The sequence below is a fragment of the Argopecten irradians genome, chromosome 11 (assembly GCF_041381155.1).
Source record: "Argopecten irradians isolate NY chromosome 11, Ai_NY, whole genome shotgun sequence".
Lineage (NCBI taxonomy): Eukaryota > Metazoa > Mollusca > Bivalvia > Pectinida > Pectinidae > Argopecten > Argopecten irradians.
The window spans coordinates 14,393,217-14,417,315 of NC_091144.1; the positions used below are offsets into that span (position 1 = coordinate 14,393,217).

Sequence of the window (24,099 nt, forward strand, 5' to 3'; positions counted from 1 at the left end):
TTTGAATTTTACTTGTCGATATCGTATGGTACCAACCTTTTAGATACATAATGTCCTACTTATAGTTATACGAAACGACACAACATCAGGGGCTAAGACAGTATTCATCTAAGTAGTCCGCTGTATTATAAGGTGTTTTTTAGCCTAAAAAAAAAGAAAAAAAACCTTTAGTACCAAAAAAAACTATGTCTGTTTAGGGTTACATTGGGGAAAAAAATAGGGTCCGGAGTCGGAGATCGAAATCCCTACTTTTAATTTTTGTTCGTAGAAAAGTTGGGGAAAATAACTCCAAACAGACATATTTATTTTTGGCCTAATGATATAGGCAGGTTTTGCGGATTATACTCTAAATGTCTGAAGACATATTTTATTATTGTATAATTCAATTTTGCTTGTTACGAGCATTTTCATTGGCCTAAAATTTAACTTTATCAACCCATAAAGGAACGTTGCTTTTGATTGATTTCATAGATAAAAGAGTCACAAAATGAATTTTGAGTATTTAAGAGATTATCTTTAGAAAATTGAATTATGATTAATTTGAATTTTTTTATGTTATGGAGATATAACACAAAAATCTGAGTGTGCTCTCGTCATAAACCGCTTCGCGGTTTATTTAGACCGTAACATAAAATCTATTCAAGTTTATCCTTGAAAACTGTATATAAACTACAGATAATACAAAATAATTCGATATTTTCAGTTATTATTGAAATCATGACAAGATTACTCTACGATGACAAATAAAAGGTTGGCCGTATAATTAATACACGACTTACCTGTATTTCTTTTGCAAACAAGTTCATAAAGTTCCATCGGCTTCCTTCGTCACCCATTGTTGGGACAGATGGAAAACTACTTTGGTCTTCTGGAAACGTGAAAGGCAAAGACAAAACAAAATATGTGTTAGAAGTTATTCAGGACATGATAGGTCCAATGATCCGGAATTCAGAGTCGTCTAGACCATTGACAAATGATATTAGTCATACTCTTTAGAAAAAAGAAGATGCTGAAATATTTGGTATTAATGTGATCGGTCTACACATTGCCAAATTGTACTTAAAAATATTGAAGAGTGGCTCAAATCCACTAGAGTTATCTTTCTTTGAGTTATAATGCAATAACTTTCGGTTACCCTCTTCCTTTCAATTACAAGATTGTGTGATTTTATAGCAATATTCTTGTATTAAGGGGAGTCATATTAAAATGGGCCGGACCTATAAAATGGACTGAACATTAACACTGCTTGTAGAACGGACGCTATGAATATTTATATGCCACCCAGATTTCATTTATATCTTCAAAAATGGCAATTTAAGAAGACTTTAATTGTTAAATGTCGATGGACGATCATCAAAGTACCCCAAATATGTTAGTTACCTTTCTTTGTATATTTACCGAGAAAATAGCAGCAAAAGAAACCGACCAAGTACTACCTTCCCCGGAACAAATACATATGTATATAGAGGAAATCAACTGCTTCTATACAACATTCTATTGGAAACATTCTTAAACATACATTTCTTCAAATTAAAAAAAAAAAACCTTTAAAATTTTAAAATATTAAGAAACATGTCCTGAGGTAAATATTGAATTAGACAAATTTACTGGGTCATAAACCGACACATGACATTGTGTAAAATTCTACAATGTACCCAAAAACATCTGGAAGGTAAATCACGAACTCGAATTGAAGAGACCTCCGCTTTACCGATCAACCGGAATCATCAAACTCAACAAACGATCACCACAACCAGTGTTCTCCCTTTAAAAGGAAATTTTCCAGTTGGTCCTAAGGATCGACTGATCCTAAAACTTACTCGTCCTGAGTACAATGCTACTGCTATTTTTGTTTTGTGTATCTTTAGTACTCTATCAGAAATTGACAAAAAAGTCGCCTGTCAAAGGACCAGTTGCATGACGAAAAATGTCTACTACAATATAAGTTGCCGGTCACGGACAAACGGAAAGGCGTTAATTTCGAACAATGACCACAAGACCCAAACTGTAGACGTAGAGCATTGTGACGTGAGCAGAAACAATGTGATTCCTACCTTATTCATGTCCCAGTCAACACTGACTACAGGTAACTATCAGTCTATTATATGATCCGTCAATGTATTACCGTAAAAAACACGATAATGTGTTAGGGCTATCCTGTCCAAACACTACTTTTATGTGAATGACTGCTGGAAATGACAAGACATAGCTCAACTGTGATCCACCAACAACTAACGTCTGGTAAGAGTCCCATTAGAATATTCTCATTCCAATATTAAAATCTGTGATATCATCAGTAGTAAAGTTCAACTTTTGTCTCCAAAGTCGTTATCATATGTAGTAACTACAAGAACGTTGGTAATATCATACCCCACTACACGAACTAGATAGTTTGATCACAATCGTTTTATACCTGTCTTAAGACTATTGACTATGACCAATTCTCTTCTATGAGGAGATTATATATATGGATCGAGAGTTTGCAGCCCATTGAAGGAAATGTGGATAACATTATGTGTACTTTTCACTGATCTCGGAATCCGTATTTGAACAAAGTAGTGAAATGAGGACAACACTAACACCGATGGTAATATCTTCGATGTGTTTCCCCAAAGCTTGTAAAGGAAAAATGAGCAACACATCGACGAATGTACAGACTGATAATCACAGAATGTTCCTACTAACTACAGCAACAGGTACAATGTTTTACTGATGATTTATCGAATAACCTTTTGGCAACATCATAAGAGCGAAAAAGCACAATCAAGTTATTTGTGCGTCATAGTGGTCGCCATTCGTCCTAAAATGCTATTTTCTTTATTCCAAAGGCACAATTCATTCCGAATCAAAGTAACAAAATTGGACATCCCATCAACCAACGTCTCCATTTATCTGTATTTTCTGAGTTGCTTTACAAAAATACAAGAACAAGTCAATTAAAACCGACGACAGAAAAAACCAAATCTGCATTGTAATTACTTATTCTAACACATTTGGAAAGTGTTATTTATCTAAAAATAAATTAAATATTACTTATCATTTGGACAATAATTGATGTCTTATCGTGTATATATGTAATGTCTAATTAACTCAAAAATCCATTTAAAATAATTCATTTTGCTTTTGTTGCCTACGCAATCAGTTCCTCATTCCAATAATTTCATGTAGGGCATAGTTTCATGGATTTTTTTTCGGGATGAAATTATTATTTTTAGATACACTGTACTTTGATATTGACATAAAGTAGGACGTACTTTTCAATGATGGTAATAGTGTGAAGTAAGTATTTTTTGCGACTGGAAAATAGTACTAATTCATCTGCTCCCGATTTTAATAGATAAAATCTTTATGTGTTGCACAAGCATCGTGTGAGGAAAGTTCTGATTTAACATATAGCAGTAAAGTCTATACTAATTTGTCTACTACTGCTTAACGCTCACCTACACTATGGGCATCTCAATCCGAGAGCAAGATGTTTACATGCCCCGTGTTGACCTTAAAAAACCTCACTTCGATACAGAATATCCACTTGTCCGGGATGAGAGAAAACAGTCGAAAAACAGAAGAATCATTCGCCCTCTTTACATTTGATGATAAGGAATTTCAACCCTCGGGATGTGACTCTCATGCTATAAAACACTTGACAGAGCCTCGTGTTTGATAACTTAACTCTTTCTTCTTGGGATGAGATTCTCCTGTCTCGTCCTTAAAGGAGATGAAGAGTTTTAGTTTCTCTTACCCAGGACAGAGATATCCGCAATTTTACCGGTGTGAGTTTTTTGTTTCATTTTTTATCTCGCTTTGCACAACTTAAGTTGTTTTCAAGTATTTCCATCATACCATCATTTTAGAATCATCATACATATACAATGTTCGTCAAAATTGATGATGCAATCGAAAAATGTACCGTATTGATGACGTCACGTAATTTTTGGCACGTATGAACTGTTATGACATAAAAAAAGAATGAAGATGAAGTTTCAGCCATGCAAACAAGTATAACAAGGTATTAATGTGAATGTTGTCGTCGTCGCCGTTGTTGTGACGTCATTCATTCCATTGTTGTCGTAACGCCTTCTATTGCTATTGCTACGTCATGGCATTGATACCGCCACATAACACTACAAGGATCTTTTTACCGTAAGGTGTGATGAAAAACATGGCAGCTTTTCCTGTGCAGGGTAAGAGAAAGAGTTGTCTTTCACCAAGCAACCGGGGAATATGAAGTTCGGGGGAATATACGTACTTGTCTGATCACACCAATTTACACCTCACTCATTTGACCTTAGTCGTTGATAGGACGTTACACAAAATAAAGCCAAAACATAAACAATAACATAACAAACTCACAGTAATAAAAGAGGGAAATATCTTTAATTCATTCATTAATAACATTTCAAATTTCAAAAATGGCAACATCTTTACACAAGTACAACAGGTAAATGCACAAAACAGGGAGTTCATATCACATCATCATATGATAATAAAATTGTTTTTTTTTCTGATCACAACCACGATGTTACAGCTTTTAGTAAAATTCATACTTTTAAAAAACATGACACACATTCCTTTCCATTCTCCATTTTATAACTCTGATTATCCTTATTTCATATTTTCATATTTTTTATGCTTAAAACTTAAACACGGAAACAGAATACCCTATACAGGACTGTGTATTGCATTATCCCAGTAACTCAGACATGAAAAATAGCGCGTTTCAGATATGACTTACAGGAAAATAGCCAGTGAACATTCGAAAATCAAATAACATTTGATTTAAACCACAAATTTCAAATAGTCCTTTTTATCTTAGCAACTTCATTAAGATCTCTTATGACGTACTTATTTTTGCTCTGCTAGTCACACTCTAATATAATGAGCATATGGTAGATGTTTAGATATCTCCGAGAAATGAAAAAAAAATGTTAAAACTTGATCTAATTCCGAATACTAACAAGTTTTTTATTACATTTTTGAATTTTATTGTAATTTTTAACTGAGTCCTTACATGCCGTAATTTTACTATTGATTGCTGTCTGTCTACATGTACGTTGACATTTTACTAACAACAACAGCAGAATGACCATTAACACTGTTACACGAAAGTAATTTATATATACCAAATATTTACACATAAGATAACTGATTACAAAAGTCTCAATGTAAGACATGTAAAGTGCCCCAACTCTCCCGTTATCTACACACAATAGGCACAGAGAGGCATATTATTATACCTCACTTTAATTTTAAAATTGACTGTTCTGATTGGATTAAACTTACTCACGTGGCATTGAATAATTTAGATACATGTATTTCACCGAAATTAGAAGATGAGGGAAATAACCCCTTCGCCTTCGAGAAAATAATTCTTTCCAGGGAGACAATTTTAGATGTATCCCTCCACAGAGGGCCGTAATTATATATTAATAATAGTAGTTAACCTGCTTTCTTGAACATGCCGGATTCATTAGATAAATCTAACCCTGAAACTTTCGCTATTTCCAATATAAAACAAGTTTTTTTAGAAAACCATTCGCGGATTATGAAGATGTATAGAAATTTCTATCAATATGAATGGTGTCAATATTAATTCGCGGAGAAAAACTTTAGCGAATTTATTTGGATCGCGAAATTTGCGAACGTAAATCGCACGCGAAAAAGTTGTTTGTTCAATATTTGGTTTTGTAAAGGAGATATGTGTCCCGGTGCGTAATTGCGTTTCTTGTTTGGAAAGAAACACCTGTATACAACGCTAACTGTGCTATCTACAAAACTAGTAAAAATAGGAAAAACCTAGCATACTAACATCTTTTCATTCCAAATAAGGCAGACGATATATCATTTCACTCTTTATAAACTTTTATTTTATATATTTGACATCCATCACAAAATTTACAAAATCTCGTACCGACGTTTTTGTGTTTTTTATTACATCCAACTAAACAAATTGGTAAAATATGATTGATAGATCTTATCCTGCAGAATATAAAATTGTCTTTTAAGTTTCCGCCTTATAAAATATGTGTTACTGTAAATTCTTACACTTTTTCCAGGCCACATAACAGAAGCTAAATTTCAGCTTTTTTATAGTTTACCGACTTTGTAGAATTGAAGACCTGCTTAGAACTACTGCGGCCGTCGGCGCATTCGACGGTCCTTTGTCATCATTAAGGGTGAAACTGCGAAACTGTTGTATATGTCTCCACACAACAATCATTCCCGGTAAGGAGAAGGTCAATCCGATTGCCAAATGTCATGATCTAAAACGTACCATGCTCCATCCTTCCAGTCCATTTTTAAAACAATTTACGAGTTTCCGTGTCAAGCTCTAAAGCCAGGCCATGCTGAGTAATCAAGATGATCCCACTGTACACTCCTGTAGTGCAGGGCGATCGAGCCAGAAATTGTGTGGTATACTATAAAGATAGGGCTTACAATACACAAACTTCCAAAATGTTAGTGACGTCCTCTTTTTTGCAGGACTCAGGTGTTCAAAAGGTCATAGGTTAAACACATACGTATGTAATTGACAAAACCTGTAAACATATATTGTTTTAAAAAATCAATAAGAAATGAAACAATGGCATGCTTAAGATTTTTCACTATGTTTGGACTGCCTTTTTCTGTTTTAGTTAGTTGTGTCCTGATTAATGCACAAAATTAAAGAACTAATCCGATTTTGCTTAACTCGTATTAAACTTTCATTGTCAGTAAATAATGTTGTATATTAATCAAAATCACATGAATTCGCAGGTAATATCGGTCCAAAATAATATCAAATTATAAGAAATAAAATAATATTTTTATTACATGGTCCATCGTGTCGGATTCTAAAAATCTTAATATCATCATATAAATACCATTTACACACTAATTTGCCTCCAATTCTGTAACGAAACAAAACAATTAATACAGCATACCAGTTTTAGTCCATATCCTTTAATCTGAATTACCTGTCTTCTAAATTGAGCCAATTTTACTGTTTTGTTCATTGATATCATTTTTAAAATGAACATATCAATATAAGAAAGTAAACATGGCTCAGTTTAGTCCCTGACCTCTGTTTATATGCAAGTACCATTGCTTTTGGAACCTATGATATGGTATTGTTTTCCTGTCAAACGCACGTATTTATTTCGTAGTTATTCAGGTCCAACCCATGAGTATTCACATTTTTTGTTTGTTTGTATTTTAAAGAGAAAATTTAAATGATAATTATGAATTTCCATTTGCTGTTCAATACTTTAGAAAGTGTCTGCTTGCTGCCTTGTACACAATTGACTATTAGTAGCTCAAACATGTCCAGTAGGCCTCTATGGGCATGACTTGGGAACTGTTTTTTTATAATATTTATCTATGATCTGTACCAGATTTATTACAATTAATATGAGTCTACTGGCGATTATTTCTGGGTGTCCAAGCAACTTGGGTTCCATTGGGCGAGATAGGCTACATTTAGTGTTTGTTTTTTGTACTTATACTAAACTTATGTCAATAACATACAACGTATGCTTTACTAAAAATATTTGCCCTACCCATTAAAGGCCCACTACCTTTCCGGAGGAAAACATAAAGGTTTCTTAAAAACATTAATAACATCAGAAAATATATACCAATGGCCTAAGATGAGGTTACAACACCAAACATATGCAAGATTTCCTGCGTAATGTTTGATAACAGTGGAGAGTTATTTCGCTGTTTTGCCGTCTGGCGCAGTGATAGTCAACTACCGCGCGGTATTTAGGACGACGGCGGGAAACATAAGACGACCCGCGTTATGAAAATTAACATTTTATTTATTTTAATCAAATTGTTTAGAATGTGATGACACGTGTAGTATTAACGGTAAGTTAATAACTTTAGCGACTATACAAAAATATCGATCTCGTTTTACTTTCCCATTTTAGAAACTAAAAGCCGTTTCGGAAAGGTAGTGAGCCTTTAAGCGAATTAGTATGCACCATATACAATATAAGATTACCATTTAATAAACTCGACGCTAAAACAAGATGACATAGTCTTCAAACGAAACAGAACAAAAAGAAACGATAAGGAAGTTCGTAGTACGTGGCCGACAAATATAAAAGCTTTGGATTAAAATATACAAGTTTGCCGTATACCACTGACATAACCTCAAAGATCAACAGTGCGTTCACATAATTACTTGAAAGGTAAATCCTGTATTTATAGATTGATAGAGGACATCGTATCTCCATATCTTAACAATTTCATAACTACTCCAAACTACTGTGTTCAGTTCATACGATACGCTGAATTAAAAAAATGTTATTTTAGAATTATAAAAAATTGGTTTTAATTGTAGTAAATATAGCAACAGAATAAAATGGAGATGAAAACATGAATATTGACAAAGGGAGGGATGAAAATGTTCATTTGATTTTAGGAAACACAAGAGTTGATGATATCCATAGGAGATCTCCACTCTAGATACCACGAGGCGATATATTATCCATCCGGCACAGTCCCTGCAGTACACGTATATGAAAAGGTGAGGTTGTTTGTTACTTTGAAATCCTGAGTTAAAATGATAAAAATTTCCATCTGAATGACTGGTGGATATTGACTTCATATGGATATATATATATATAACGTCATTTCCAATCTTGACGTCGTTTACTTTGCATTCAATGTCTGATTTTTCATAAATGTATATTTATATTATAAGTAACGGCTATTCCCGATTGTCATCGATAATCAATCCGGTTCTACTTTGTACTGTACTTCAAAGTAGTTCATGTCTTTCGTTTTTCGTCACTTTTGAAGTTCTGTTTGGGGAATCCTCATGATATAAATGACGTCATCAATCACCGATCACTACGTGAAGAATCATCGACCCACGGCTGCAGGTTCTGTAGCGCGTGTAGGGAAGAGTTACTCATGCACAATGGGTCACGAATGTCATAGATTGTCTTATTTGCCTCCGCCTGTAGACTTATCATTAAGCGGTTGGCCGCCTGACGTTCAGCCTCTCGTTCCTCAGCTGTCTGACGTCTGTAAAACAAAAGAAACATCATATATCGTATTGGTTCAAATTGGTTAAAGAAATATAAGATAACGTCATTTATCTCCTGGTACTTTTCATTATATAGGTTGGAAGAAACTAATTAATACAATTACCTTTTATTGCATATGTCCTTTCAGTTGTATGCATATTCGACTTTATATTTGAAGTTCAAATTAAACATCAGATAAATTGAAATGTTGTCTCCAGAGTAAGACTGGTGTTAGTTATGAACATCTTTAGATGCATTTGATAACACACTTATTTATCGTACATTCAGAGCTGATACCATCTCGCCTTTAATACACATAGATGTGTATAGAATTATGTGCTCATTACGCTATTAATGGCAAACATTCTGCATAACATCGTTTCAATTAACCAGCAGTGCAAAAACGTGTTTAAATAAGTGCGTATTTAATTAGTTTATGACGTCGATGTTTATATAACATAAAATTCCATTTTTTTAATCATTACTTTTCAAAGAAACTTTCGTTTTTATTCTCTGAATTAATTTAAATTCATAAATCTGTTAAGTTGTCTTTGCATTCATATATATGTTTCATTTAATTTTGTTGTGCTATCAGCATTTCCAAAAGTTTCAGAATGAATATATAATTTATCGATTTCAGGTTTTGTTTAATGGTCATTTTTCTATCCCAACAAGCATGATCTCACTAGAGTTTCGTTTATAAATTAGTATATTGTAGGGGATAAATCAGATACTAGTATTTATCCGATGGTCATTGCTAACGATTGTTTAAATAAGAATGTACGAATACTGTTTGTGATAATTTGTTTAATTAACCTTAATTATTTAGATTTCACTGAATTAAGTAATTCTTGACAAAGGTATTTAGATATCAAAAGCACTTTGAAAATTGCTCGCTGCGTCAAACTTCCCGAAAGTTATAACTTCTATTCCACTATTAAGATGTTAATTTGTGCGAGTGGTTGAATCAGCAACAATGTGATTAAAGCCATACCTTTGATATCCACGCCGTTACGGTAAACCTATAGAGTATGTAGCGACGTGGATAACAAAGATATGATTTAAAATAGATCAAAGTAGCAGCGTTTGGCAAAACATACATCTGACGTCCACTGCTATTATCGTTACACATATTTCTTACAATTAATTACTTTGGTTTACTTACATAAATACGACATATTTGGTATATGTACTATGTAGTTATTTTAAAATGTTTTCTTTTCCTGAATTGGAATGTTGTTCATGTCTTAATTGAAATGTAATTAAATATTACTTGGTAACATAACTTCTCGTCCAGCTACTTGGCAGAGAAATGAAAAGGAAGCTGTTTTATTTTAACTATAAAGGGAAATTACAATGTTTAAAGCGAATACATATTTGGTTTTATTTCGTTATGCATGTACGTCAATACAAACTTTCTTCATAATCGCAATGCCCTGATCATTTTCTGCTGACATCAGTTTAACATAGAGTGTATGATTAGCCTTGCCACAACAAGAGGCAAGCTAAGAGAGTTAATTATCGAATTACTGAGTTGTTAGATAATTTTCATTCAGGAAAATCGAAACAGTTTAATGTTATAACAAGCAATTTCCTCTACGATATTGATACATAATAGGAATTCTTGTAAATGTGAATTACTGTCGATAATTAAGCCCTGTCAGACATTGAACCAATATGGCGTCACAGCGGGAGCCCGGGTCCTTGACTAACGTGAAACAATACAAAGACCGCTCCCGTTTAAATATAGATGAGCCGACGCGTGTCTTTAAACATCACCCATCCGTCGAAGACATTGTAAAAAGGAAACGGATCCGTTCGTCTCAGCAGGGATGTAAAGACATCAGCGACATCCGCAGATAATGTACGAATTCAGTTCCTCACATTGGATTATACCCCAAAGGGAGTAAAGATTTGAAATCATCGAGGCCCTTACCATAGTCCATAAATAACGATTTGCTACCAGCGTTGAAGTAACACTCTTTGTTTGCTTTTAAACATTCAGAGCACGGCCAATACATGTACCGCCCCATTATTTATGTTGCTGACCTGTTGATGGATTAAAACTACATCGAATGTGACTTACACCACAGACACATGAATTCATTAAATAGAAATGCAGACATTAAGCAGTTTATGTATCGGTACCTGGTGTGGTTATGATATTTCATCATATACGGAATACTGTATCACTAGGCATTATTTACGTTGGAATTAAAATTTGGTCTAATGAATACAGCTGTATTTTCAATACAGCGTTCCATCTTGATACAAGACTTTTTAAGATTGCTACCACATTATACACTATAATGAATGTCGAGGAAATAACAAAGTAAAATCGAATCTATGGAGTTAAACAGACAAACCGAATCCTTCTCGTGCATTAAGTTATGCCCCTTCATACTACCCAAATAGTACGCTGATATTAATTTAGCCTGCTTCTTCGTGCGATTTTCGTTGCCAAATCATCGTCTTTTAATATATATTTTATGAAGAATCTCTGTTACAATGTTTTATTTTGCTTAGTGTTTTACGTCTTAAATACATCCTTATTAGGGTGTTATTTGAACTATATTACATAGTACCGTAGTATGTGATTAACTATGCTGTGTATTGCATTCGGCGATGAATAGCAGCATTTTAAGCTAATCATGGTAATCTTACCTCCATTTTTTGTCCGACGGTTTTGGAACCACGTTTTCACCTGTGCATCTGTCATTTTCAGCGCCTTTGCTAATGCCGATCTTTCAGCCGAGGCGAGGTACTTTTGTCGATGGAAACGCTTTTCAAGTTCCATGATTTGAAGCCGTGTAAACGATGTCCGAGGTTTTTTCCGTTTTGGAGGTGTTCTGTTCTGATATGGGTGTCCTATCCGCCGGGTAACTGAAGAATATGATTAAAAAACTATATTGTACATGGTAACCGCATTGACAGATATAAATAATGAAATAGAATCTTGAAGTATGACATTGGGCTTACAGTAGGTTATTATGTAGCCGTCGATAGAGACGCTTCATCTCCCGCATAACCTGGTCCTATACCTCGCTTATGTTCTGTAGAAATGTTTCTGCTAGTCGTTATTTTGTTACGGTTGGTTTAAAATTAATATCTAAAATTACAAAGAAACTGTTTAAACTCTGTATAATGTTTAGACAAGGTAGTACTAACAGTCCCGCGAATGATGCAATGCTTTCCTTAAATGTGATATATTCTATAACTACGTATGAACATGATTTTTTTTTCATTGAGTCTCATATTTATTAGTAAACTCACAATATTAATGTCTTCATAATATATGCACATGAGATATTTTTTTTTTTTTTTTTTTTGCAGACGTTTTGCAAAATTTGACTTCATAAACATTTGCTACAGGAAGGCAAGCTTTTAACATCCAAGGATAGTAATGTTGATGTTATTTATAATATTCGAAATACCTGAAACAGGAAAATCCAATCTTTATTTGTTTCCTTTCATAACATTTAATGTTTAATATAAAACAAATAAACCGGTAGAGTATGTATGTATATTTAACAAAGTACACGTGCATAAGGCCTGTTTGCCCCTTTTCCTATTTTGCTGGTAACATATGAAAATATATTATTGACTCCTACCTCTGCAAACATTTAAAAATACGATTTCTCGTTATCTTGCTTATAGGTGTTCAATGACAATACCACCTTTGGTGATATAATTGGTTTTGTCCATATCTTCGACAATAGATACAGCATATTTTCTCAGTGAAAATCCTCTTGCGTAAACTGCATGCGTGAATATTTTGACAAGTGCTTAATTTTACGATTTGGATTTAGAAAATTTTCACAGAGTTGTTATTTTCGCGAAAGATACACTTTCCGACTTTTAAGAACGAAATTCATTCATGCACAAAAATATAACGCGATGGGAATATTTTCGCGATCAAGCGACCTCCGCATAATTAGAGTAAATTTGCCCTTCGCGTAAATACCCAAGTTCACAGTAACTAGTAGTGTAGCCGTGAAATGTTGGACACAATTTGCATTCACCTTAATGATAATGTTGGTAGTTGTCAATATGTAAGGAAAAATTTTAGAAAATATTTTCAGTGCCAAATAAACAAAAAGGCCATGTTCTTTAATTTGTTGATCAGTTACTATATTGTATATTATGTTCACTCGATTTATACCGTCAAAATCAGTAACAATTATTTTGAAATGTTAAGTTTACTTGGTTAAGCCGTTAATCACCGCTTTTATTTTTCCACAAGATGTACTATTTACAAGTATTGTATTGATTCATAGGTATAAAATAAACGAATTACCTGCCATTTCTGTACATTAATGCCCTCATGTAGATAAGTTAGGCACAGCATATCGTCAAGTCTACAGGGACCTTGTAATTTTATACCAATGACTCCAGCATCTTCGTCTCATGCACCCATAGCAGATGAGCCAACATTAATGACTCCAGCATCTTTGTCTCATGCACCCATAGCAGATGAGCCAACATTAATGACTCTAGCATCTTCGTCTCATGCACCCATAGCAGATGAGCCAACATTAATGACTCTAGCATCTTCGTCTCATGCACCCATAGCAGATGAGCCAACATTAATGACTCTAGCATCTTCGTCTCATGCACCCATAGCAGATGAGCCAACATTAATGACTCCAGCATCTTTGTCTCATGCACCCATAGCAGATGAGCCAACGTTAATGACTCTAGCATCTTCGTCTCATGCACCCATAGCAGATGAGCCAACGTTAATGACTCTAGCATCTTCGTCTCATGCACCCATAGCAGATGAGCCAACATTAATGACTCCAGCATCTTCGTCTCATGCACCCATAGCAGATGAGCCAACATTAATGACTCTAGCATCTTCGTCTCATGCACCCATAGCAGATGAGCCAACATTAATGACTCCAGCATCTTCGTCTCATGCACCCATAGCAGATGAGCCAACATTAATGACTCCAGCATCTTCGTCTCATGCACCCATAGAAGATGAGCCAACATTAATGACTCTACCATCTTTGTCTCATGCAGCCATAGCAGATGAGCCAACATTAATGACTCTAGCATCTTCGTCTCATGCACCCATAGAAGATGAGCCAATGTTAATGACTGTAGCATCTTCGTCTCATGCACCCATAGCAGATGAGCCAACGTTAATGACTCCAGCATCTTCGTCTCATGCACCCATAGCAGATGAGCCAACATTAATGACTCTAGCATCTTTGTCTCATGCACCCATAGCAGATGAGCCAACATTAATGACTCTAGCATCTTCGTCTCATGCACCCATAGCAGATGAGCCAACATTAATGACTCCAGCATCTTTGTCTCATGCACCCATAGCAGATGAGCCAACATTAATGACTCTACCATCTTTGTCTCATGCACCCATAGTAGATGAGCAAATGTTAATGACTCCAGCATCTTTGTCTCATGCACACATAGCAGATGAGCCAACATTAATGACTCTACCATCTTTGTCTCATGCACCCATAGTAGATGAGCAAATGTTAATGACTCTAGCATCTTCGTCTCATGCACCCATAGCAGATGAGCCAACATTAATGACTCTAGCATCTTCGTCTCATTCACCCATAGCAGATGAGCCAACATTAATGACTCCAGCATCTTCGTCTCATGCAGCCATAGCAGATGAGCCAACATTAATGACTCCAGCATATTCGTCTCATGCAGCCATAGCAGATGAGCCAACATTAATGACTCCAGCATCTTCGTCTCATGCAGCCATAGCAGATGAGCCAACATTAATGACTCTAGCATCTTCGTCTCATGCACCCATAGAAGATGAGCCAATGTTAATGACTCTAGCATCTTCGTCTCATGCACCCATAGCAGATGAGCCAACGTTAATGACTCCAGCATCTTCGTCTCATGCACCCATAGCAGATGAGCCAACATTAATGACTCTAGCATCTTTGTCTCATGCACCCATAGCAGATGAGCCAACATTAATGACTCTACCATCTTCGTCTCATGCACCCATAGCAGATGAGCCAACATTAATGACTCCAGCATCTATGTCTCATGCACCCATAGCAGATGAGCCAACATTAATGACTCCAGCATCTTTGTCTCATGCACCCATAGCAGATGAGCCAACATTAATGACTCTAGCATCTTCGTCTCATGCACCCATAGCAGATGAGCCAACATTAATGACTCCAGTATTTTTGTCTCATGCACCCATAGTAGATGAGCAAATGTTAATGACTCTAGCATCCTCGTCTCTAGCATCCTCGTCTCTAGCATCTTCGTCTCATGCACCCATAGCAGATGAGCCAACATTAATGACTCTACCATCTTTGTCTCATGCACCCATAGCAGATGAGCCAACGTTAATGACTCCAGCATCTTCGTCTCATGCACCCATAGCAGATGAGCCAACATTAATGACTCCAGCATCTTCGTCTCATGCACCCATAGCAGATGAACCAACGTTAATGACTCTACCATCTTCGTCTCATGCACCCATAGCAGATGATCCAACGTCTCTTGGATCTTTGACCGTAGATGAGGAGCCTGGATCTTCAACTCACAGGTTTTGTCCTAGAAATATGACATTACCAGATTCTTCTGACTCATCCAAGGTTTCAGAAAATGAAAATGATTCTACATATATCCCATCTAATGATGAGATGTTTTCCCATGTATCTGACTCTTACTCCTCTGAGGAAATAGAATATCAAGGTGCCCCAAAAATCAAGAATGTTACTACAGACAGTGATGATGATGATGATTGTGTGGTCTCTGGCAGCAATAAACTTAAAGAGAAAGATATTGTGCGGGATAAGAAAATGTCTGGTATTTATATGAGAAAACATACACACAAGGAAAAGGGGTCATGTGCCAAACGGGTTTATGATAATTTTCATGCATGCTTCTACTGTGGAAAATTGGTGCTACATATTGCAGTACATATGAAAATACATAGAAAGGAAAAGGAAGTAAAGGAAATCATGAAAGAGGAAAAAAAAGATTTCACAAATCTTAGAAAACGCGGAGACGATAGGCACAATAGAGCGGTGGTTAAATCTGGAATGGGAGAAATGATTCTGGCAAGGAGGCCAAGTAACAACAAGTTCGATGTGTCGCTGTATGGACCATGTCCACACTGTTACGAATGGATTCTTCTAGATAACATAAAGGAGCATCATCGAAAATGCACAGAGACACAAAGGGGAAAGACAATGTATACTGAAAGGAAAAGAGATTTAGTTGTAAAATCGTCAATCATTGCTGGACACTACAGATCAAAACCTTCAGAAATGATGGCAAAAGAAGTTTTTAGTTCCATGCTGAAAGATACTGTGAGTGAAATTGCTCAAAATGACAAACTGATTGTATCTCTTGGAGAAAGCTGGCTGCGTAGAAACCTGGATAATGAGGCAAAACGGAAGTATTATGCCAGCTCAAGAATGCGTCTTTGTGCAAAATTACTGAAAAACCTACGAGAAAGAGATGCAAGTAAAAAGACAGATGGCAGTGAAAGTGATGCTGAGAGTGATCATGGTGAAGCTGAGTCTATGTCAGCTGAAACTTCGAAAAGTCTTTGGCAGTACTTAACAGTCAAAAAATTTGATGATGTCATTGTAGCAGCAATCCAATGTGCAGCGCCATACATGGATGATGAAGAGGATTTAAGATCCCCATCAAACGCAATAAAACTGAAATATGATATTAGGAGATTAGTTAATGCAAAATGGGCATTCATTGTTAAAAGCCAGGGAGAGGCCAAACTAGCAGAGGAATGTAAAGTCTTTCTAAGTCTGATGGATATAGAATGGGCAGAGAAAGTCACTAAAATGGCATATTCAGTTCTTCAACGCAGGAAATACACAGAAGTGAAAGAAGTCCCATCTCCAGCAGATATCAAAACCCTAACCCAACATCTTATGCAGGAATTGAAGGCCATTAAGTTGATTCCAGAGAATTTCACTAGAATTGCTGTCTTGTGTTTGACACGACTAATGATGTACAACAAAAGACGTTCTGGAGAGATCGAGGTTGTGAAGTAAGTAAATTAAAGCATACATTTTGCATGTATTTAATGAGTTGTTTTAACCTCAAAATATTATTATTTTTCATTGATAAACTATTTGTAATTTGAACATCCCACACTTCTTATTTTTATCAATATGTTTGAATACATTTTTTTTTATTTGTTTCATGTATTTAACATTTAATAACTTTCTGATTGAAGAGAAAAGATGGAAATAAATAACATTTATTATCCTCGATGCCATTTTTCAAAAACTATCAAGAAGTTATTGACTAATTGAAAACAATTTTGATGCTTTTTGTTTCTAAAACCTTGTTTGAGCATAACTAAAATAATTTAATCATTTCTTGACCAGAATTTCTTACAGTTGGTTCAGTTACAATCTAAACTTGAGATGATTCAGTGATAATATTATCCATGGTTATTTTAGGCAGAGTAGCTATGCCTCAAGAATTCAAAACATGAGTGATATGGACAAATCTTTGGCAGAAGACCTAACAGATGTTGAGAAATACCTGCTTAACTCGCAAGATTTGATGACCGTGCGCGGAAAGGTTTGTAATTGATCCGTAATTTAATTTCCAGATATTAATGGGATTTATTCTATACACAATGCAAATATGTCATTAAAACTTGAAATATGTAAATATCATAAAAAGAAAGTACCATAGATGTATATAAACAAATGTAATGTAAATATAAATCTATTAAGTTGATATTGTGTAAAAGTATCCAGCTACAGACTGATGCATTTTTTTGATCTAGTAATTTTTCTATTGTTGTTTCTTGCTTGACCATCTCTTATGCATGCCCAAACATTTACCAATCTTATTATGATATCCTGAGTGTCATTTTAAATCAATTTAATGAAAAAGACAGTGGTCTTGTGTAGTAATTATTGATTAAATTAGACTAATGTTGATGCAATTTATTTCAGCGTGGAAGACCTGTGCCTATTATTGTGCCATCAGATGCAAAGAAACCACTGCAGTTTCTGTCATCCAAGGAAATGAGAGACAAGGCAAGGATTTTGCCATGCAATGACTTTCTGTTTCCAAATTCAAGTAAGTAACAGTAATAAGTAGGAAAAGTCTTGCTGTCATTTTAACAGTACATACACCCATTTCAAAGGCATTCTTTACTTATCTCTATTTAAGTATGTTTTGCATTCAAATATATAATTGTTATTGCCGGCATAGAGAAATGAACATAGAAGGGGCTTGTAGAATCATTTTGGCGTTGACGTCGATGTTGCAAGGTTAAAGTTTTACCACTGTTCTATCAAAGAATATCAGTTTACTTGATCTTGATTTATCACAATAAACTGAGAGAGGCGAGCTATGCTTTTCTCAAACATTGAATCTTGGATATTAGGATGAACTCTGTGAAGCATTAAAATAAATTGGAGCACAGTATGTCTTACATTGATATTTGAACTGTTTTTCGGGATGCTGTTCTATATCAAAATAATTTTATATTTTCAGTGAAGTCATACATAAGGGCATATCATTCCCTCAAAACAATATGCAATGAGTGCAGCTTGTCAACACCAAAACAAATTACAAGTGTGTCTCTTAGAAAATATACGGCCACACTAACTCAGGTATCAAGTTTGAATAAATTATATCTGAATCAATTGTCAATCATCAGATAGGTCTCTTCATTCAACATCCTGCCATCATTAACAATGAATTATCTTTTTCGTGTGTGATATGTGAACAAGGTACATGCTAATGAAAATAAGTAACATATTTTTACACCCCAACCACGAAGGAAGGGAAGCGAAATATCATGTCATCGATGGTCATCCTGTCCTTTTGTTTCCTATCCAATTCTATTATACATTGTATTAATTTAATTATAATAATTTCATTTTTCAGATGTTTGACTTAAGCAAATACCAGCTTGAGTGGGTCTGTAAACATTTAGGCCACACTAAAAGAGTGCATAAAGAACATTACCAGCAAACCAGTAGTTTGCTGGAAAGAGTCCATGTCTCAAAACTCTTACTGGTCCAAGACCTTGGACTTACGTCCAAGTATAAAGGCCAAAGTTTGGAGGATTTGGATATTAGAGGTATACTTAATACTGCCAAATATTTGCCTAGACTTTTAGCATGATAAATCAAGACTGTAAAAGGGTTAAATTATTTCATTTGGAAATATGAAGTCTTGAAGATATACTTTACCTGGTAAGTAATATCTTGTAAGACTGTAAGTTTTATTCATATATTTTAAAATGTCATTAATTTTTTCATGACAATGCTTCTAAATTAATGTTGTGATATCTATGAGGTGATGTAATGAATATATTGTGATCACAATTTTATTTTGAATTTTTCATAGAAATTGTGATGCCAAGTGCTGGTGACTTACCTGATTCCAGCAGCAGTCGAACATCAATTGAAGCATCAGTTGAAGCAGTTGAACCATCAGTTGAACCATCAGAACAGAAGAGGTATGTGATTCAATTTTGCTTATACGTTCAGCTTAATTTTTTTATGAAATATCTGAACTCATTGTTCTTGGCACTTTAAGAGGATCCTTACGATAAACTAACTATCCACTGCTAATAAATTCTTTTAAGAGGTGAGTGTGAACACACAAGGAAAACTAATTCAATTAATTGACTATGTCACATATATTCTGTTCCAGTCATGAAAATGTTAGAAATTAATATATTGCTCAAATATGATGAACATTATTTTAAACTGTTGGTGTACAGATGATTCCGCTTATTTGAATAAGTCATTTTCCAGAAGAAAATATGCAAATAACCGGAGTATTCGAATAGGCGGAGATGGCATTAAGCACCTCCGTTTGACCCCCTACATATCCATGTGAACAGGCAGATAGATATCGTTTCTTCTAATGATAAATACGTAAATCATTTACTCTTAAAACGAACAATAGGTGATTATTTTTGAAGTTGTAAATCAATTTTAATTGTTTCATAACAAAAAATATTCCAATATTAGATTCTTTTTTACGCTAGATCGACACGTGAATCTTTGAGAAACAGCTAAACGATCGATATCAAATGCAATAACTAAACACGATTGAATTTGTGTCTGCAATTCTGAACCTAAATAATAAACTAATTTACATACATTTGCCCGGCAAAATGAGCTTACGATCATGATTAAACGATCAACTAGCAGTGTTGTTTTGACACTTGGGTATGAATTCGAAAATGGCGGCGGGTGATGAAGCCATGTGTTCCCTGGACCTAAACTTGTTTTGAGAATTCTTCCTGTAATGTTGATCGATACGGCGAATAGCTTGGTAACATTTCAGAAATTAATGCATATCCAAGTAGCAATGAAACGAGGTAGCAAGTATCTTTTGTATCCATAATATTACATACAAAACTTGCAGTAGTCATTGCACGCCGACTTTGTATGCTTTTATGTCTCGTTCAACGAGACGCTTGATACACACATGTCTCGCGTAGTCATCAAGACTCTTCTGGTTGAACGAGACTACTCATAAATGGCGATTGTTGTAGGGAAGCATGTTTTCTCCAAACGATCGCCAACTAAGGTACGTTATGTTAATAAATAAACATATTTGAAAGTGCAAATGCTTTAATTAGATGTTTGAGTCAGTGATTATTTTACTAAAGTAATGATCTACCTCTGCTGATGTAAATCGTAACAGCGTTGAATACCTTTGCAGATTCATGCATAAAATAACAAGCCATACGATAACATTAATCTGTCTCCATGATGATTTCTAGTAAAAGCGAAGTATCTTGAAACATATATCGGCGAATTTCACTAAATATATATTACAAAATTGATAAATATTCAATTTTATTTTTAGAATTTCCCAAATATTTTATTCGAATAACTGGAGGTCATGTAAAAGTCTATTCAAATACACGGAGTTGAAAAACAAAGATAAAGAAGGAAAAAAATCTGGACCGCAGAATTTTATGTAAAGAACCGAAATATTCAAATAACCGTTATTCGATTATGTGGAGTCCTCTGTATATTCTTTTAATTGTATGCAATTATGAATGCAAAAGGGGCAAGGATGACCTAAAGCCATCATGTTTTGTCTGTCGTCATTCTGTTATTTTCCGGATAGGTCCAAAATCCAAGATGGTCATCAGGTCCACCATTTTGAAAACACATTTTAAAATTATTCTCCAGTTCTTTTGTCGGATTGAGCAAAGTCTCTTTGTATGTTTTGTCTGTATGTTCGTCATTATCTCCCTCATTATTCAAGCTTTAAACTTGTATACAGATGATTGTGTTTTAAAAACACATTTGTATATACAGTCTTACCCACTTATATTGAACTCGGGTATATTGAAATCCTGCTTAACAAGTATACAATCCCCTTCCACAATGCCATATAATCTATGTATTTTTTCCCGGTTAAGTTGAATTGGCTACTATGAAATCCCATGTTGTATGAAGTCTTGTTTGTCCCAGTCACCACTTTTTCAACTAATTTTACCCGGATATTGTGTAAACATTTGACTGATATGAATCGGTGGCTCAAGCCAGACATAGTGTACATTGTTTAAACAAAGGCGAGAATGGGCCGTGCCCTGTATGAATGGAAACTTAATTGACCTTGAAGTTGAGTGTTCACAGATGAGTTTTGATGTTGTGAGTAAAAGTCGTAACAAAAATATAAACCAGTCGTGGAACAAGGACTAAACCTAAAACACAAATAACGAAGGAATTTGACATCAAACCCAGTACATTAGGTGAGATTTTGAACTAAAAGATAGAATAATAGAGACATGTGAAAGAGGAAAGTTTACTCCGAAACGGAAACGGAAGCTGTGACAGGGTCGAGGTTGAGTCCGATAACCCAGATTACCTGATTCCATTAACGAATAACATGGGTATGGAATGTAGTTATTTCTGTAGATAATTACGTTTCTATGGATGATAACGTCACCACAACCACAACATTATCAGATCTATGTACTAACGTCGACATTGACTAGGATGACGATGATGATTAAAAACATGACTAGGCTAATGCTGAGGCACGAAACTGCTGCATCACTAAACTAACAACTTGAAGGTACATTCAAAAAAACAAAACGTTTTTAAAATATTTTTGTCAGTCTTGCTTGCAATAGTTTTATTTGTCAGCAACAAATTTGTTGACAAATAAGAGACAGTCTCGCAAAAGCAATTTCTTTCAAAAATGACAATAAGGCTTAATTACCGGAGAACAGACTGCAGTATCGAGGGTATGATATATTGTAAATGTTAAATGTTTAATGAAATCAATTTTATAAAAAAAATTATGTAAATTAAAACAAATGATTCTAAAATTAGTTTATTAAAATATTTTGATTTTCTTGTTGTCGTTGTTGATGGTCGGATCTACGTCTAACAAGGGAAGTAAACTCGAGATGTCCTACGAAAATGCCAACCCGGTTATATAGAAACCCGCTTATTATAAACAAATTCATACGGTCCCCTGAAATTCATTATATACAGGTCAGACAGTATTCCTCATGGTACAGTAGTTAGATGACCATTAATGCCCTTGTTGTCATCCAGTAGCCTTTTACAAAATTATAATCACAAATTTCAACTCGGGTTAATTTCAATGTTTACAGTTTAACTTGGCTTTAGAAGAGTTTGGAATAATTCTGCAGTATTCACAACATCAATGTTGTAATTTAAGTCATGTTCTGACTGAAGGGAAAAATCTTTAAACAGCGAAAAATGCAACATTTTTTTTATATTGAAAATGTAATTTATGTCTATGTTGCAGTGATGATGAAAATTAAACAGCAAAAAATGCAACATTTTTTTTTATATTAAAAATGTAATTTATGTCTATGTTGCAGTGATGATGAAAATGACAGCTCTGAAGATGCATCTATCTTCAAATCAGAGAGTGACAGTGGTGATGAGGATCATGAGCCCAAAGAAAAAAAACAAAGAAGAGCCCGAAAAACATGGACTCAGCAAGAAGAAGATGAAATTAATCTCTATTTTGAAGACTACCTGAAAGCAGGTATTACTCCAAGGGGTCCTGCGTGCGAAAAGGCTAAGTTAAAAAGCAAAGCTAACAAAGGCCAAATCCAGTTTAGGCAGAACCATTTGATAATAAAAAAAATCAGTGCAATGAATCATAAAAAAAGATTGTGAAGATTGTGATTAAGCATCTTCATCTCTAGAATCTTTGTCTCTAGAATCTTCATCTCTAGAATCTTTGTCTCTAGCATCTTCATCTCTAGAATCTTTGTCTCTAGAATCTTCATCTCTAGAATCTTTGTCTCTAGAATCTTCATCTCTAGAATCTTTGTCTCTAGAATCTTCATCTCTAGAATCTTTGTCTCTAGCATCTTCATCTCTAGAATCTTTTCTCTAGATCTTCATCTCTAGAATCTTGTCTCTAGCATCTTAGAATTTTGTCTCTAGAATCTTTGTCTCTAGCATCTTCATCTCTAGAATCTTTGTCTCTAGCATCTTCATCTCTAGAATCTTTGTCTCTCTAGCATCTTCATCTCTAGAATCTTTGTCTCTAGCATCTTCATCTCTAGAATCTTTGTCTCTAGCATCTTCATCTCTAGAATCTTTGTCTCTAGCATCTTCATCTCTAGAATCTTCATCTCTAGATCTCTCTAGCATCTTCATCTCTAGAATCTTTGTCTCTAGCATCTTCATCTCTAGAATCTTTGTCTCTAGCATCTTCATCTCTAGAATCTTTGTCTCTAGCATCTTCATCTCTAGAATCTTTGTCTCTAGCATCTTCATCTCTAGAATCTTTGTCTCTAGCATCTTCATCTCTAGAATCTTTGTCTCTAGCATCTTCATCTCTAGAATCTTTGTCTCTAGCATCTTCATCTCTAGAATCTTTGTCTCTAGCATCTTCATCTCTAGAATCTTTGTCTCTAGCATCTTTGTCTCTAGCATCTTTGTCTCTAGCATCTTCATCTCTAGAATCTTTGTCTCTAGCATCTTCATCTCTAGAATCTTTGTCTCTAGCATCTTCATCTCTAGAATCTTTGTCTCTAGCATCTTCATCTCTAGAATCTTTGTCTCTAGCATCTTCATCTCATCTTTGTCTCTTCATCTTCTCTAGA

General features: G+C 34.8%; 3 protein-coding genes across 3 annotated transcripts; 1 reads left to right on the forward strand and 2 right to left on the reverse strand.

Moving 5' to 3' along the window:
• Positions 1 to 7,775: 7,775 nt before the first annotated feature.
• Positions 7,776 to 13,318, reverse strand: LOC138334416 (T-cell leukemia homeobox protein 3-like). Its single transcript, XM_069283084.1, has 3 exons — positions 13,312 to 13,318; positions 11,686 to 11,897; positions 7,776 to 9,017 (listed from the first exon to the last, which is right to left on the reverse strand). The coding sequence occupies exons 1-3, from the start codon at positions 13,316 to 13,318 to the stop codon at positions 8,826 to 8,828; spliced, it is 411 nt and encodes a 136-aa protein (XP_069139185.1). The 3' UTR covers positions 7,776 to 8,825.
• Positions 13,319 to 13,399: 81 nt separating this feature from the next.
• On the forward strand, positions 13,400 to 23,161 carry LOC138334417 (uncharacterized). Its single transcript, XM_069283085.1, has 7 exons — positions 13,400 to 17,040; positions 17,459 to 17,582; positions 17,966 to 18,092; positions 18,513 to 18,631; positions 18,909 to 19,104; positions 19,374 to 19,485; positions 22,858 to 23,161. The coding sequence occupies exons 1-7, from the start codon at positions 13,400 to 13,402 to the stop codon at positions 23,159 to 23,161; spliced, it is 4,623 nt and encodes a 1,540-aa protein (XP_069139186.1).
• Positions 23,162 to 23,416: 255 nt separating this feature from the next.
• LOC138334418 (DNA ligase 1-like) lies at positions 23,417 to 24,070 on the reverse strand. Its single transcript, XM_069283086.1, has one exon. It carries the CDS (start codon positions 24,068 to 24,070, stop codon positions 23,417 to 23,419), a length of 654 nt encoding a protein of 217 aa, XP_069139187.1.
• Positions 24,071 to 24,099: the final 29 nt, after the last annotated feature.

Excerpts from the sequence above, each read along its gene's own strand:
- LOC138334416 (XM_069283084.1), bottom strand. Across the intron at positions 9,018-11,685 it reads TCCAAAACCGTCGGACAAAA|TACAGACGTCAGACAGCTGA; the intron begins AATGGAGGTAAG and ends TTTCTTTTGTTT.
- LOC138334417 (XM_069283085.1), top strand. The coding sequence starts at position 13,400 with ATGACTCCAGCATCTTCGTCTCATGCACCCATAGCAGATGAGCCAACA. Across the intron at positions 17,583-17,965 it reads TGATGACCGTGCGCGGAAAG|CGTGGAAGACCTGTGCCTAT; the intron begins GTTTGTAATTGA and ends AATTTATTTCAG. Across the intron at positions 19,105-19,373 it reads GGAGGATTTGGATATTAGAG|AAATTGTGATGCCAAGTGCT; the intron begins GTATACTTAATA and ends AATTTTTCATAG.
- LOC138334418 (XM_069283086.1), bottom strand. The coding sequence starts at position 24,070 with ATGAAGATGCTAGAGACAAAGATTCTAGAGATGAAGATGCTAGAGACA.